The sequence below is a fragment of the Lissotriton vulgaris genome, chromosome 7 (genome assembly GCF_964263255.1).
Source record: "Lissotriton vulgaris chromosome 7, aLisVul1.2, whole genome shotgun sequence".
Taxonomy (NCBI): Eukaryota; Metazoa; Chordata; class Amphibia; order Caudata; family Salamandridae; genus Lissotriton; species Lissotriton vulgaris.
This window is the reverse complement of record NC_141695.1, coordinates 1,724,254,451-1,724,272,129: the sequence shown is the minus strand read 5'-3', so window position 1 is coordinate 1,724,272,129 and position 17,679 is coordinate 1,724,254,451. Positions and strand designations below refer to the sequence as shown.

The 17,679-nt window shown below is 43.4% G+C and overlaps 1 protein-coding gene across 1 annotated transcript in view; it reads right to left on the bottom strand.

Annotated features, from left to right (window-relative positions):
* LOC147706442 (solute carrier family 25 member 36-A-like) overlaps positions 1-17,679 on the bottom strand; it is a 71,700-nt gene that overhangs the window by 10,663 nt on the left and 43,358 nt on the right. Inside the window, exons 3-4 of the mRNA XM_086932953.1 lie at positions 4,559-4,636; positions 3,407-3,507 (exon numbers count right to left, since the gene is read on the bottom strand). Coding sequence (XP_086789079.1) covers positions 3,407-3,507; positions 4,559-4,636 — 179 coding nt within the window. The remainder of the gene's footprint in view (positions 1-3,406; positions 3,508-4,558; positions 4,637-17,679) is intronic.

Here is a 17,679-nt window from a genome sequence, read left to right as displayed (position 1 = left end):
GATTTCAATCTCCACGCCGACATTCGTGACTGTCCACAGGCTTCCCATCTTATCTCTACCCTGCAATCGGCCAATCTGACTCAAGCTATTACAGGCACCACGCATCGGGCAGGGCATATGCTCGATCTTTTCTTTTTCAACATACCAAACACAACAGCCTCCTCTCCGCTACCGCTGCTCTGGACGGACCACTACCTAACTACCATGACCATCTCAATCCCCACCCAATCTCAGAGCACTGGAAAGCGATCCTATGTGCGGAGAAAATGGGACAATCTAACAGCGGACAAATTACGTCCAGCACTTCGCGCGACCCCCATACCCCTTACCTCAGATGCTAATTCCGATGCTGCTTCTCTGAACTTGTGGATAAGCAAAACAGTGGATTCTATAGCGCCGGCCAGTATTGCCACATCACGAAGAGAATCTCCCTCTGCACCGTGGTTCACCCCTGAACTCAAGGCCAAAAAAAGTAAATGTAAAAGACTGGAACGCCTTTGGCGAGATAACTACTGCGACGCTGCCAAATCTAGCTATAAAAAAGCCCTTCATGCTCTACATTTATCTATTAAAAAAGCCAAGAAAAACTTCTTTGAGGCCTCCATCCTACAGGCGGAACAATCAAGCAAAGAAGTATTCAAGATTGTTCAATCCTTTTTCAAGCCCAGAGCTATCGAGACGGATATCATCCCTTCAGTAAATCTCTGCGAATCCATTTCAGACTTCTTTGATACCAAAATTTTAAAAGTCTATGACACTTTTACGGACCCTGAGCCGACATTAATGGATGAGCTAAGAGTCTCTGAGTGCCTTATTACCCCTTTAAATCAATTTCAGCCTATTACCCTCTCTGAAGCAGTAAAAGAATTACAAAAATGTAAATCGGGAGGCCCGGACGATCCCTGCCCACCTAAACTGTGGAAACTAATGTCGGAAGCAATTGCAGTTCCCCTCCTACACATATGGAACACGTCCATTGCTACGGGCACGTTTCCGGACTGTTGGAAACAGGCCACACTTCTCCCGCTGAAAAAAAAACCCCAAGGCGCACCGGATGATCTGAACAATCTCCGACCCATCTCTCTCCTTGCAGCCCCCGGCAAAATGCTTGAAAAAATAATCCAGCGGCAGCTTAACAAATTTATTGAAGACAGCGGCGCCCTACATGAAACTCAGTCGGGCTTTAGGGCCGGCTTCAGCACCGAGACGGCCCTCATTGAGGTTGCCGAGTCTATCAGGTGGTCCTTAGATTCAGGGGCATCAGCTATGCTGGTGCTCCTGGATCTATCAGCTGCTTTTGATACTGTAGATCACAGCAGATTGCTGACCCGACTTAAGGACATAGGTATTGGAGACAAAGCTCTCAACTGGCTACTCTCCTACCTCACTAATCGCTCCCAGAAAGTGGCCTTGGGCCCCTTCTCTTCTGGACCAAAAAATCTCTGGTGTGGCGTCCCACAAGGGTCGGCACTCAGCCCCCTGCTGTTTAATGTATACTTGGCCCCACTCTTCACCTTGATTGCCAAATGGGGGGGTCAAGGCAATATCCTACGCGGACGACACGCAATTAGTCTTCCCATACACAGACACGTCCGAGGCAGCATTTAGCAAAATCAGGGGCTGTCTGCAAGACGTGGCCAAGTGGATGAACACAAACAAACTTAAAATGAACGCGAGCAAAACGGAGGTGCTATTCTTTGGTAACCCCAAACATCCCCCTCCGGATCTGTGGTGGCCAACGGAAATGGGCCCTGCCCCATCTCCCAGCCCCCATGCAAAAAATCTAGGAGTAAAATGGGATGAGAAGTTGTCTTTCTTGCCGCATATACAACAGCTCACCACGGGCTGCCTGCATAAACTCAAAAATGTGCGGAAATTTCTGCCTTTGCTACCACTCGAGTGCCGGAAAACGGTTGTTCACGCAACAATCACCTCTCGACTCGATTACTCTAATGGCCTCTATCTTGGTCTACCTAAATATGCGGTGCAACGCTTACAAATCGTGCAGAATGCGGCTGCGAGATTAATAAAACGGGTCCCTTTTAGGCAGCATATCTCTCCGCATCTGCACGAGCTGCACTGGCTACCAGTGGCAAGCAGAATTAAGTTCAAAGTGCTAACCCTGGCTTTCAGAGCGCTAAAAGGCACATGTCCAAATTATCTGAAACTCCGACTTCCTCGCTACCACCAAAAACGTGAGCTACGCTCAAACTCCCTACTCAAGCTAACTGTACCGCACATAAGGAAAGCGAGACTTGGAGGCAGATCCTTCTCGGCCGGCACGGCGAAACTTTGGAATACCCTGCCTCCTGCCTCCAATCCGCTACGTCAGAAGCAAGTTTTAGGAAACTCCTAAAAACCTGGCTTTTTACGCAATAATCCTGCCCCCCTTCCTGACTACTTACTCTTGTTGTGGGACTCGCTAGCGCCGGGACACCTCCCCAGAGGTAGCTGTTCGCGCTCAATAAATTTCTGCATTATTATTATTATTATTATTATAATGGCACAGCGGCATCTTCATCGTTTTTAAAAAAAAAATGTTGCCATGCTGCACAGCAGCTGCGATGCTTTCCAGCATGGTTAAAACATTTGGTTAAGCCAATAGTTTTTATAGGCGATATCAATTGCGTTGCCAATGTTTGTTCCGCGAGTAGGAATGCTTAAGAGAATGTCGTCAACAGCAGAAGCACAGGAGGAGAGTAAGGTACTTCCCGTCTGCTAAAAAATGTTAAATGCTGGTCTCAGAGCCTGCTGACAGCATCTGTGCATGTGGTGTGGATTGTCCACAACAGAAACACACACAGCAGGAAACCTGAGCATTCCATCTCCTGCATCCCATATTACGTCATCATGCTCTTGCCAGCTGCTCTTTCACATTTAGATTAGATGACAATTGCTGGGGTGAAAATATGCACAAGGCAAGCTAACCATAAACCTACGCAACAGTTGCTTTAAAGAGAAGGGACACCCTACGTGTTTTTTGGGTACGGAATGGTCCACAGTACAAAGTTCCAGAATCGCACCCCCTTATCCTTTTGCAGGGTAACTTCTGTGACTATTTTTCCCAACTGTGGACTACTCATGTCAGAGTAACCAAATAGACAAAAACACACACCCACCCCACACACACACACACACAGTAAAGTTGCTCTGTTCCAATTGAAATGTGTCAGAGAATAGAAGTGACAAGTTTGAAAAAGTGACAGAAGTTATATGAGAAAAAGATAAAATGAGTGGATGAATCTTAGATTTTAAATTGCGGAGAACACAGTGATCGAAAGGCGCGCCCAGTGGAACTTTCTCTTTCATTCACCATGATATCTTACTGGGATTGGAAGCTGTGGCCCAAAACATACTCAAATACCCCAGCAGCAGGTGCAAGATCCCCCTAGACTGCCCGACTCACCTGCGAAGGAGGCAGAGAGGATGTGCACTGTTTTGGACTCTGGTGCCAGGCGGGTGTTGCAGAACTCCTTGGCAGTCGAATAGGCCCAGAAATAGATGGCCCTGGAGGGAGGAAGGAAATGAAAACACCGGTTAGAGTGCAATGCCCCTGAGAGACTCTAAGTCCCACTCTTCCCATTCCCAGCCTACTTCACTACTGCAGGAAAGGTGCATGGGGTCACCTGTGTGACGTGGGACTCCCCTGAGGGGCAAGCTGCTGTGGTTACACCTCAGAGTGAAGTGGTATTCTTCTAAAGGAGAGGGCAAACATGGCAGCCTCCAGTGAGTGACACAGTATCTGAAGGGCTGCACTAGAGGTCTGCTCTGAGAGATGTGCTGTCCTCTATGAAAGAAGTAATTAAACAACAGGGGGTGGTGATGGACAGAGTTTCTGAATTAAGCAGAATACTCTCACCCAGTCAAGAGATCAGGGCTAGATCCAACACCGTTTTTTAGCTCACTGCACCATCCCAGCTCAGAACCTGGCTATATGCAAATTAGTCTGTCCCTGGCCCAGTGCATCATGGGAACAGGGCAAACCAAACTACCAAGCCAATTCTTTCACTGGGAAGGAAACAAGCTACAGATGAAAGAAGAGCACAGTAAGCATCTCTTCTCAGCAACGTGCAATACTACAGTGCAGGTGGGCTCTGGTCTCTCTGTGGTATGAGATTTCCTCACAGGTGAGAGCTGCAGGGATGGTTTCCTCTGAGGTGGACCCATCACCAACCTGTGGGGACAGATGGGTGCAAGCAGGAGCTCAGAGCCCAATCTTCCACCAGGAACCTACTAAGGTGACCAGGTTCATCAGGAGTATCCTGGCGGGGGGATATTCCGCAAACTGCCCCCATCAGCCAGTTTCTATGATCATATGGACCGGTTGCAGTCCTGCTACAGACAAATCAATGGGGAAAGTAGATATGGATTCTAGGCCCAGTTATTTCTGTCTCCAGATCATAGCTTGTGCATATCAAGTTTACGTAACAAATTATATCAACATGGCCGCCTTCTCATCACAAGCAGGTACAAGAATCTATCATTCACAAGCATACCACCCTCTGCGTCCACTGCATGCAATGCACAGGTGTATGGAGGGAGACAGGGGCGCACTTACCTGGATGGCGCCACCCCCACCAAATTCGGCCCCAGACCCTTGAAGAGGGAGCGGGCACCCTCATTCTGCAAGATAGATCTGTAGGGGAGAGAAAATACAGGCCAGGGGGACACATTACTCAGAGGTCTTCTGGAAATAGACATTGTACATTTTCACACTGATTTTTGTTTGGATTTGTAAGTGGTACAGATGTTTTTCTGGCATACTTCACTGAATCCCATGGAATGTCAATGGTCTACCTCATGTGCCCCAGCCCAGATCCGTACCTTAACATGCAGCCAATGCCAATCCGGCTTCCCTGTTGTGGGGGGTCTCTACTCAGCCCTTCCTGGCTCTGCCGACAGGTGAATCTCACACTTACAAGTTCATTGGATATGTGAGTGACTGGGCACTGCTCTGCCCGACATCTACTTTACTTCTGCTGAACTCCAGCTGCGGCGTTGCAAGTCACTGACAAAGTTAAAACGTTGACTGTCCCAAGGGCCTTAATTATCAATAATGCAGCTGTTGCAGTGATACCACGGTATACAGGTGCCAGCGTGTGAACAGGTCTCCTAGGTTCTGGATTCTGTGTTTCACAACATGACGTCGGGTTTACGCATTTGGCCCAGCCCAGGCTGATGCACCACGCAGGGTGACGTCAATGCGGGGCTTGGTAAAGAAGTTAGAAATGGATGAGGGACTCTGGTCCCTCTCTGAAGGGATGCTGCAGGAGAGAGTGCTCCAATTATTGAAGGCGCATAGAATAAGAGGGCTCCAGCGGGGGGGAGTCGAGAGGAGAAGGGGACACAGTTATGAGGCAAAAGCAGTCAAGAGTGGACGGGAAAGAGGGGAGAAACAACAGAGTGATGAATAAAGCGAAGAAGGGGAGGAGGATGTAAGGGAAGCGCAACTGAATGAACAACAAGGCAAACAGTATGAAAACACCACTGAGGTCAGGGCACAGTGTTACAGAAGAGACGATGCCAGGCAGGGCACAAGTCCTAAAAAAACAGAAGTGGGGGACTAACCAAGTAGCAGTATGCAAGTGGCATCACTGCGCATGACATCGCCTGTGGCATCACAGGAAGTGGCGGATGTCCGACATAATATCGATCCTACAAATATCAATATATACATATATCGGAATTTTAAAATTGATTACAAAAATATCGCCTCCCTATACTTAACTACTAAAATCACTAATATCGAACACAAATATCACTTAGAATAAAATCGATTTTTACAAATATTGATAACAAAAAAAACAAACACTAATATCGTTACCTGCAAGCATGACATATCAAAAAGATCACTAAACACAATATCGATCTCAATACTAGCACGAACATAACTAATAAATCCTTACAAATACACCCAAAAAGACAAATTTGAAAATGTTACTACAAATAAACCTAAAACTTGTTTAAAAAAAACACCTATGATGAAAAAGTATATATATTAACCAAAAATTAAACAAACACCCCAAAAAAATCGTAAACCTAAAACACATACATTTAAAGGTTTCCTTAACAATCATTAACTATAAACATATAAATACAAGTATTAATACAAATATATATATATATATATATATATATATACACACACACACATACATACACATACAATATAATGCAATAACTAAAACTATATATTATACAACAAAAATAAAACAGAAATTAGTGTTTACCAAACGAGGGATCAACTATTAAATAGAATTCAAACTTACTAAACCAACCAATAAAATAAAACTATAAACAGCTTTAACCAATAAAATCAAACAAACAATTAAGCAAACAATATAAAAGACACACTAACAATGAAATACTCCAACAAGCATTGGCATTGGCAATGTGAACATCTTTTAGCCATGTTGTCTAGCAGTACATCTGCTGTTCAGCGTGGCTGAAAGTCACTCAAAGCCCAGAATCACAGAATGTTGACCCAAAGCGGTCTCTTCGCCACCCCCCCATGTTGAGTTTATTATCCTGCCCCTCCTAACACAAAAAAGCGCTATGACGTGGCGTGCCATAGCCACATCATAGCACTTTTTCAGTGGCTTTCAACCATGCTAAACAGCAGATGTGCTGCTAGACAACATAGCTAAAAGACATTCACATTGATAAAGCCAATAGCTCGGGCATTGCCAAGATCTTCTAACTTTACCAATGCTTGTTCGGTGTTGACGGTGTCTTGCTGAACAAATGTGGAAGTGATAGAGAGAAACAGTTGAGGAGCTTTGAATTGAAGCGAGGATGTGGCGCAACAGCCAGAGCTGCCGACAGGGGAACTGGTGCTAATATAAAGCACTTCAAAACCTTCAAGTGATGTTAGCGCTATATAAAACTGCACAAAATAAAGTAACTGGTACAGATGTAAAGCGCTCCAAAACTTTCAGGTGGTGTTGGAGCTACAAAAAAAATGCACACAAAAAAATGCAAAAAACAGAGTTAGGGGAGGAACGGAGTTCAGCGGGGGCAAGCAGAGACTGGAGGGAGGTGGACAAATGCGGGCAGCCACGGGCAGATCAAGTGTTTTGCCCGTAATTACAAAATGTGGAACTGAGTCCGAGGCTAGGGAGATGAAGAGGTGTCCTCTTGGGAGAGGATGTGGCATAAGAGCCATAGCTGCCAACTACAGAGCTGGGAAACCAGGTTTTAGTTTCGGCATTGGCTTAACATCCTTCTCTCTCGGCAAATCACATAATCTCCCCTTGCAAAAGTGAACGTGTCCTTGTATAAAGGAACTGGTGCTAATGTAAAGCTCTCCAATACATTTTGGGTGGTGTTTTACGCTGCATAAAACTGCACACAAAAAACAAATGTGTGAAGCAGAGTCGGGGAGGAGGGGAACTGGAGGAAGATGGGATCTATGCAATGGAGTTCAGCATCGGCAAGCAGCGGCGAGCAGGGGCTGGCCGCGTGACCAACAGCAAATGCGGGCAGCCACAGGGAGATTAAGTGATTTGCCTACGTTTACGGTGTCCTCATGAAAAGAAACTGGTGTTAATGTAAAGTAATCCAATACCTTCGGGTGGTGTTGGCACTATAGAAATATGCACCGAACAAATCACGAAATGCATAGTCCGGGAAGGAAGGGATCTGTTCAAATGAGTTTAGCGGGGCAAGCAGCAACAAGCGTGGGGTGGACGGGCTACCAACAGCAAATGGAGACAGCCATGGGGAGATTAAGTCATTTGGCCATAACCATAAAATGTGGAACTGAGGCCGAGGCTAGGAAGATGAGGCATCCACTTGAGAGAGGATGTGGCATAAGGGCCATTGCTGCTGACTATTGAGCTGGGAATTCAGGTTTGAGTTTTGACATTGGCTTAACATCCTTCGAATCTGTAAATCACGCAATCTCCCTGTGCCTACATTAATGAATGTGTCATTGTATAAAGGAACTGGTGCTAATGTAAAGCGCTTCAATATCTTTGGGTGGTGTTGGCGCTATATAAAACTGCGCAAACAAAATCAGAAAGAATCACAGTGTAAGGCTGGTTTGCAGTAGTGAACACAAGGAAATATATTGCATTGGCAACTACATTAAAAGGACTACTTTTGGCATGGACACTCAGGGGCAGACTGACCTCGATAACATCAAGACTCAGCCTGGCGCCTTTGAAGAGAATTAAGCAACAATGGTGCCTGGGAATGTAATTAAAGCCAGGTAAACAGGTGCAGGGAGAAGTGGCTTTATTCATGCAACCACCGACAGGTTGGAGGTCTTCACAGCAACAAGACAAAAACCAGAATGTTACACGACAGTCCATGATGTAATGACATTCTAACATTCCTCAACTCAGCTCGAGCTGATTAATTACAACACAAAGCTTTACCAGTGAATGCGGAAATAGTAAAAACGTGCCCTGAGAAGCAACATGGTGAGACACGAACAGTTCAATCATTTCGCACATGAGAAACGTGGCTGTGCAATTACAGCAGCAGACACAGGTACTTTAGAAGCTCTGACATGCCCTGTGATAACGCATACCCGATTCACTTGAGGTCAGTTTCTAAGGGTGTCAGACAAGGGTGTGTCCTGGCCCCTTTCTTATTCAATCTTTATACAAATGGACTCGAGAAAGCCTTGTTAGAAGGAAGTCAGGACCTACCAAAAATCGCCCGTCGTCCCATCCCCGCGTTACTTTATGCGGACGACGCAGTGATCATGGCACGCACCCCAATACAGCTCCAAAAACAGTTAAACTCTTACTGCAATTTTATGACATCACTAATATCAAAAAAACCTTTGTCATGCACACTGGAAAAAAGACTACCAGGCAAAAACGGATATTTATTGATAAAGCAAAACTGGCTTGCACTAAATCCGATCCATACTTAGGGATCCTATTTGATAACAACTCCTCTTGGAAACAGGCCATCCTCAGCAGGCATCTTTTGTTTTTGAGAGCTACCTCCGCCCTTATTGGCTTCTCCCGTAAAATAGGGAAGCCCCCTCCAACTGAACTAATTCAAATATACAATGCAAAATGCATAAGCGTAGCTGTATATGGAGCTGGGGTTTGGGGCTATGTATCAGTGGATACCTTACAGAGGGTAGAAAATAAATGTATTTGTTATTTGCTGGCCGTTCCGATATGTTCCCCAACGTTTGCATCTCATACTGAACTGGGCATGGATAACATTGCTGATTACATCAAAATGCAGCCAATTTTATTTTATTATGGTGCAGTGAGCTAAAAAACGGTGATGGATCAAGCCCTGATCTTTGGACTGGGTAAGAGTGGTCTGCTTAATTCAGACACTCTGTTCATCACCACCCCCTTTTCTGAATCGTTTTTGGCCACTATAGCTGTGGCAGGGTATACTCAGACATTAGTCCCTTGCTCACTGCACCATCAGGATTCAAGCAAGCCGGGCCGACGACGGCTGTAATGCCAGAAACCGGTCCCCGGAAGCTTGTCTCCTTTCTGGTGAAGAATTGGCTTGGTAGTTTGGTCTGCCCTGTTCCCATGATGCACTGGGCCAGGGACAGACTAATTTGCATATAGCCAGGTTCTGAGCTGGGATGGTGCAGTGAGCTAAATAACGGTGATGGATCAAGCCCTGATCTTTGGACTGGGTAAGAGTGGTCTGCTTAATTCAGACACTCTGTTCATCACCACCCCCTTTTCTGAATCGCCAATTTTATTGTGGCATCGTGTTTGGACAACGGAGCAATGTTTTCTAACACAGGGGCTACTGATAGATTGTTTAAGCCTTGACAACTGGTCAGACATTCCGTGGCTATGTTTTGTACATAACTTTTTTAAAGATATGGGTCTTTCAATTTATTTCACTGATCCCTCTGTTTTAACTACCATTTCGATAAAGTCACTTAGGACGCTCTGTTTGTCGCACTTAAGAGAATTACGAACAGCTAAAGAAATGCACAAAGCATCTAGTCGACACATTGTAACAATCCAAAGTACTCAGGGCATCCAACCATATCTTACTTTTTCTTTGACCAGCTACGAAAAATATTTATTGACTCGATTTAGGTTCAACACTTTTTTTCGATTCGTTACATTCCCAAAGAGTCAAGATTGGTCAAACTCAATTATTCGATGTCCCTGTGATGGTATCTCGGAACAGTCTACTATTCATGTATTACTGTTTTGTAAATTCTATAAAGTACCACGTAAGCGCTGGCTAATCCCATTGCTACAATCACAAGGTTTGCGTAGATGCCGCCCTGCACTCTTGGCTTTACAATACCTTGACTCAGTATCGAATGCAAAAACCATAGCAATGTACCTAAAAAATTGTTTGAAAATCCGTAGGACTCTTGATCAACTGTAGTTTCTATGTGGTTCAACATTAGACGGCCCAATATTGATTTGCGCACTGTAGTCTTGCCTGGAACTGATCAAAGATATCAATTTCTATGTTAGAATTGTAAAATTCATTATTTTAGTCGCAAAATACTATTTATGTAAAGACTTTATTCTGGTTATGTAATACACTGTTTAATAATATTTTTTTTAAATTATTTTTATAATTGTGAATGAAATTGTTTGTTGATGTCGCTTTTATGATTTTAATCTGTCTTAAAATCGAATAAAGCTTTTTACTACTTCTACTTGAGGTCTGATTTCCCAGCTATAAACACCAATGCTGAACAACCATGTATGGTGTAAACATGCATACACACCCAGTACCCACATGTACTGAACATAAACGGAGAGTACATGTGTGCCAAGTAATAGCAGCTGTGCACACATGCTCCAATCTGCATGTCAGCTATACACTAACAGGAAATTAAAATGCAGAACACCACCACTCACTAGAATGAATCAGACTACAAATCGGGGTTTAAAGAAGTGACGGGGTCAAGAGAGGGGGTGATTTGTGAATGGGGCATGCACCGGGAGAATTGAGGAAGCAAGCAGAGACAGGACGGAGGAGGTGGGGGAAACAAAAAGCAGCAATGAAGGGAAAAGCAGTGACGGAGGAGGGGGTCATCTGTGGATGGGGCAAACACCAGGAGGTGCTAAGGAGCAAGAAGCGACACAAGGAGGAGGTTGGGGAAACGTAAAGCAGCAATGAAAGGAAAAGTAGTGATGAGGGAGGGGGTCATCTGTGGACAGGGCATGAAGGGGGGCGGGAGACCGAGCTGGTAAAAGAACAAGCATGGTGTAGAGTGCTGAAAAATAAAGAAAAAGGTAGGTCCTAGAATGGTCATAAAACAGGGGCAGTGGATGTTTACAAGTACCTGGTCCATACTCTGGGGGAGGGATAAACACAAGAAGAGGCATGACCATGCATGCTAGGGACAAATGGTGACCAAGAATATGAGGCACACGATGAAGGGAGCAAATGGGAAGTCTGGGGTCGGGCTGAAGCCCACAGATTAAATACAACATGTCTCTTCTAGAAAGGGCATGCGCTGTCTAGACGAGATCTAAAAATGATAAACACTGCAAGAGAAGTAAACTCAGCCAGATTCTAGCAAGAAACGATAAATAGAGAAATAAATCGTCTCAACACTAAAATTTCAAGTAATACATATATGTAAACAAAAAATTAACAAATAACTTGTAACACACTGTAACTTATCTTTTCACATAAACTACCTAAAGTGAAAAAAAACTACTGCCAAACCAACAAACTGCCCGAAAATATCAGCTTTAACAAAGCACCAAGAATATATAATTAAGTATGCATATATATTGATTCTCCCAAAAAACAATAAACATAACTCCTTAACCCCTTCGCTGCTGGTCCGTTTCCGCCGCTGTGCGGTAAACAAACGAACAGGGCGGGCCGTGACGAACCCCAGCTGTCATCAGCACACGAGCACCGCGGAGCGTGACGGCTGGGGTTCGTCACCAGCATGCAAGGGGTTAAAGCTTGACAAACTTTCAAAAAAATACCATATATAATAAATATCACTTTTTTTTCTATTTCAACTTAAAATTAACCACCTGCTCCACGTTAAAATGAGGTAAAAAAAAATTCAAACACATTGACAACATCCCAACAAAACATACAAGTAAATAAATAACAAGTAACTACATTTTTGTAAAAATTAATAAAGAAACAAAATAAATGTATAATATATTTATACCGTTAGACTATTTACAGATACAATGACAGAAGAGGAAACCATTATTAAACCATATGGGCTACACCTGCAGCCAAGAAAGTGCATCAACAGAAACCATAAACTGGAAATGTACTAAATATTATTCAAATGCATGCCATGGGAGGGCAACTATAAAAGATATTTTTGTAATAAATGTAAAAGAGCACAACCACCCAGCAAATGTTACAGAAATAGCAGTTAGATAAATTTTACAAGATACAAGAGAGGCAAGCAATAGCTCCCAGGAACTTACAGGTGAAATCCCAAAAGGCATACTACCCAAAGTCCCCATTCATGTAACAAGCCAACCACCATCTAGCAAACACAAGATGATGGACAGAGTGCTGAAACTTTTCAACCACTCGCCCCCAGTAACAAATCTGGGTTTAATCCATTAGTTCTTTTGCTCGCTGCACCCAACCATATGCAAATCAGTCTTGCCCCTGCTTCTCGTGGGAAAACTCCAGCCCGAGCTGCCAGGCCAGGTCCTCCGTGGACCCGAAACAATCATCCATGTACCAGTTTCGGGGTAACACCCCTCATCAGCCAGGGTAGCTTGAATCCAATGGCACAGCGAACAAGGGACTCATGCCTGGGCATACCCTTGGCTACTTAGGGCAAACATAGCAAACACAACAAGAGGATGGACAGAGTGCTGAAACTTTTCAACCACTCACCGGTCTGGGTCTAATCTATTGTTCTATCCCCACTTTAAAACGACTACTTGAATGCAATAAAAAGCCACCAGTGATACCCACCTGCCCCCAGAATATACCAAGACATAGATATACTTATCCAATTAAAACTAACACATAATGAGGAACCCTTCCTTTTACATGGCAATTTAAATAATGAAAAACAAAATCTTAATTTTCTCTACCGCAAACAAATTAATGTAACTTATCCAATGCCAAACCTGGTTGATGGTTGGGACCTTCAGTATGTGTCCCAAACCATTCACACAAATATACACCATACATGGTGAATATGAAAACACCAATGTCCCTTTTGTGTCTGCTTTACTACCAAACTAACAAAGCAGCACCGACTATGAACTTCTAAAGAATATAAGAACATCATACAAACAACTACTACCCCTAAAAATAGTAACAGACTTTGAGCAAGCTATGATTCGAAAGATTCTAAAAATATACCCTCACACAGCCATACAAGGCCGTCATCACTTTGATCAAAGTATATGGAGACACCTCCAAAGATCTACATTAAGTGTAGAATACACTAACAGCTAATTGGCTTTCGAAATCGAGAAAATGATAGCACTAGCCTACGTCGCTATATCAGCAGTAGTCAACCACTATAACTTAATAATAGAAAGCCTGTTCTACCAACAAATATGAAGACAAACTTAGTCTCCTAATGGACTGTTTCGAAGAAACATGGTTTGGCAGACTGCATCGGTCAGGACACAGACACCAAGCCAAGTACCGGATACCAGGGTTGAATGTCTATGACAGCACCTTGGCACAGGAACCAAAACAAACATCACAGTGGAAGGATTGCACTATGCCTTCCAATGCACATTAAGCAGAATTCAACCTATAATAGAGAGGTGTTTTTTTGTTTAATGATCAACTTTATTGAGTTTAGAACAATGACATGACGGTGCATAGTACAGCTATACACATTGTAACCAACAGCGGTCATCCGGCATTTAGCAGGCAGCTCCCCCCTTTCTGTACATCATAACAAACAATACCAAGTGCAAGAAGACAGTAGACCAAGTTGTACAGTTTTAACCCACAAGACACAGCCATTTACCCCATACACGATTGTACTTGGACGGACATCCTCTTGCCTCATATGCATACTTCTCCTGCATTGTGCACCAGTCCACCCCTCTCCGCACTGCGACGCCATGGGGAGACAGGGTTTTTCCACTTGGTCGTTATGTCTCTTTTGGCCAATATGACGGCCGTACCTAGAAGAGCTCTGTCTGGCCGAGAACGTTCAAAGCCCTCCAAAACCCCTAAAATAAGGACCAGTTGCGTAAATTAGACCTCCAGGCCAAGACCTCGTTGAGCTCCCTTACTACAGCTGAACAGTATTTGTTTAGGATGGTGCAGGACCAAATCATGTGGTAAAATTCAGCCGGAGCTTCCGCACATTGAGGACAATTGGCAGTCGAAAGGAGGCCAGCAGGGTGTAGTCTAACGGGATATTACACAAATGTATGGAAGCATAACAAAAATAACAAAGTTACTAAGACTAGCCACCTTGAAGTTATATAAAGAATTAAATTTAACTCCGGGGTTTCAAGCCTACCTTTCGAATGTCTCTCGACCCTCTCATCAGTTTGTACTAACCCGAGTTAGGTTGGGTATTGCACATCACCTTGTCGCCTTCCCAGTACAGAAATTAAGATCTGAGACTCTCTGTCCATGCGACAACACCTCACGCCAAAGCTGCTGTCATTTTTTACTTTTCTGTAAATTCTATCACTTTTTAAGAATAAGGTACCTAAAACCTATCTTTATAGAATACAATATTCGATCTTTTAAGAGTGCTCTAGAGTTATTATCTTCCCTAGAGAATGTGGATATTTGTTTTTTTGTTGCCACTTTTATCTTGAAATGTACAGCTGCCAGGAAGTGTATAGTGCTGCCATAATTTTATACACTCCTGTCTGTACATATTTTCTTTTTTAACAGCATATTGTATTTAATCTCGCATTATGCCCATTGTCTGTAAATGTATGGTCCCTCTACCTTTCCTTTTGTACTGTATTTTGCTCTAGCCCTATTGATACACTGCTCAAATGTTCAGCTGCCAGGAAAAGTATTTTGTGTGATAATTATCTTTATTCCTGTCTGTACATGCATGACCCTTTTTATCTTTTAGCTTTTTAACTCTATATCATATTTTTAGGTCTCGCCTGTCGATGCGCATGCGCATCGAGCAAGCGAGACTATGGGGGCTCATCCACTCTTTATCCAACTTGCAAGGAATCGTGGCGATTCCTTGCAGTGCCCGTGACTTTTAAGCTCAATGCGCATGCGCATTGAGCTTAAAAGCGCGTGCACATCAGTTCCCTCAGCCGCACTAGGCCCCCGCTCCGCCCCTCCCCTGTCCGCCGTGTCGCATTTCTCCTCCCCCCTCCCCTTATCTGCCTTCCCTCCGTCTGTTCCCTCTCCCCGCTCCGCCCCCTCCCCTGCCCGCCGTGTCGCATTTCTCCTCCTCCCTCCCCTTATCAGCCTTTGCTCCATCTGTTCCCTCTCCCCGCTCCGCCCCCTCCCCTGCCAAATGCTTATTTTTCTTGCATGCGGTTACTTATTTTTGCTTCACCCATTATGCATGCTAGATTCGGATGAGTTACACAGGTCGGCCATATGAAGTCTTTAGAACTCTGTTCTATGCCCTGTCAAACCAAGCACACTCTTTGCTATTGGCTAGAAAAGCCAGTATCGCAGGTGAGAGGACAGCGGCGCACTGCCCTCTTTTCGGAGTCTGCCGGACAGATTGTCAATAAGCAGCGCCTGGCTCGCGATGAGAGGCTGGACACCGCAAGAAGTTATTTTCATGACGTGTTGCATTATTCAGCAGTGGAAATACAAGTTATCTCTTTATTGTGAGGTCATGTGTTATGCACTACAATATAATATATACAGCGCTGTGATGTCTTCAGCCAGAGACCCTTTTTTCTGGAACCCAATATGTGAAGACTGCTTCCTGAACGTGAAGCGCCGCTTCTGGAGCTCAGATCCGTGCATCCGGGCTATGCCCGCGCCGCGTTCTATATTTAGAAGTGACTCGGGCGCTTTCCTCTTAATATTCATTTACATTTTCTTTTGTAGCTGTACCTATATATTGTTCGTTGTCTGCATGATGAAGCATTGCCTCACAAGTAAGGGCTTGTGTGAATGGTTTGTATGTTTTGCACATTTTGTTTACTCTGTGTCTTTCCTTTGTTGTCTTTTGCTGCACACACAAACGCCTGCACTTTCCTCTTCCTTATGCACAAAGAGGAGCAGGGCTGTGCATAAACCCTGGCTAGCGGCATTATCCAAAGGTATTTATTTATTTATTGGAGCTTTTGATGTAGCCTTATTTACGCGAATGAATGAAGTCTTGCTGATTATTTTTATTATTATATTTTTTTACTATTTACTATTAGTTACAACTTGCACTGACTGGAATGTCTTACCTTCTTACTTTTTTTGCGTTTTAATAGGGCCTGCCGAATGCACGGCTTGTCAGACCCTTGTGGGCTTTCGTGATAATTAGTATGCAGGCAAAATGAAACAAAGCCTGGTACCCTTCGTCCCCTGATAATTGTAAGATTCTCTTTGCCTTTGTAAAGTGCAGCCGATAGCAGACACGCTGGTTTCTGTATGGCGTTAACCATCGTTTCATTAAACCAAAGTATTTTCAAATAATTTGAGTCTTCTTAAGTCAAGTGGAGAGGCGTTTGGGTGCCTGTAATTTTTGTTGTGGCGAGGTTAAACTACAATAGTATGAAATAAAAGCACCAAGATGCAATACATGATCTGAAAATTGTATCAGAAATCTAGAAAAGGGCATAAAACTTTCACAGAGATAAAATAGACAGTCTTAAATTTGGAACAGCCGGTTTACGGTTTACTTTACTGTTCCAAAACTGCATGCAACATACTGCAAGGCCTTTATCAACTATACTGAAATAATACAGTATACATGTTGAGTGGCTCTAGACTTGACACGCATCGGTGATAGAAGACAGGCTATTTTTTGTAAATTGTTTAGCACCATTTTCTAACCCCTTTGCTTACAGCTCCACTTGTGCCAGTTTTGCAGTAGTCCAATAAATTGGACCAGGCTACTGAAATAAATATCCTTAATTTCACCTCAACCTGTGACATAGGAAGCTAATCAAAGTCAACATCTGCAAACTCCCTGCAGAGGGAGCATTTGAGTTAGAGCTTTTAGAAATGTTTATGGCTTTTTTTATTTGTAATTCTTTAGCATTGGCTACAGGAAACAAAAATGCTAAAGATTTACAAAAAAAACCCATAAACAATTCTAAAAGCACTAACTCTAATGCTGCGAGACCTATTGCATTTCCAATGCTTGTTAATCATGTATTGTTGCCCAGTGTATGCTAGTATATGTTTCCTTCCTTTATGAAATATCTCTGAGATCATTTGAGTCACTATGTTTTTAGATTAATCGTGTATGCAATGAATTGTTTATAAGTCTATGCTTGTGTGGTTTGTATTTTCAAATCGAATAAAAGCTTATGACTTGACTACTAAGACTAGAGAAATATGTTTCCCAAATTGGCCCTCATCTAAGCAAATAAGCTAAAAGAATGTATGGCATGCTACAATTTAAAGTCAAACTCTTCATAAATAACAATGGGCTACATTTCATAGAAATGGCTTAACTGGTTAAAATGGCCACATTCTAAAATATCTTATGGGGTTAAGACACCTGCTGCAGAGATCTTTACGTGCCCAGTAAATCTCAGCAAATAATAGTAATGGTAAAAAAATTTTTTTTTTTGTACGGTCTTATATAGCGCTCGACTTACCCTGGGGCATCTCGGCGCT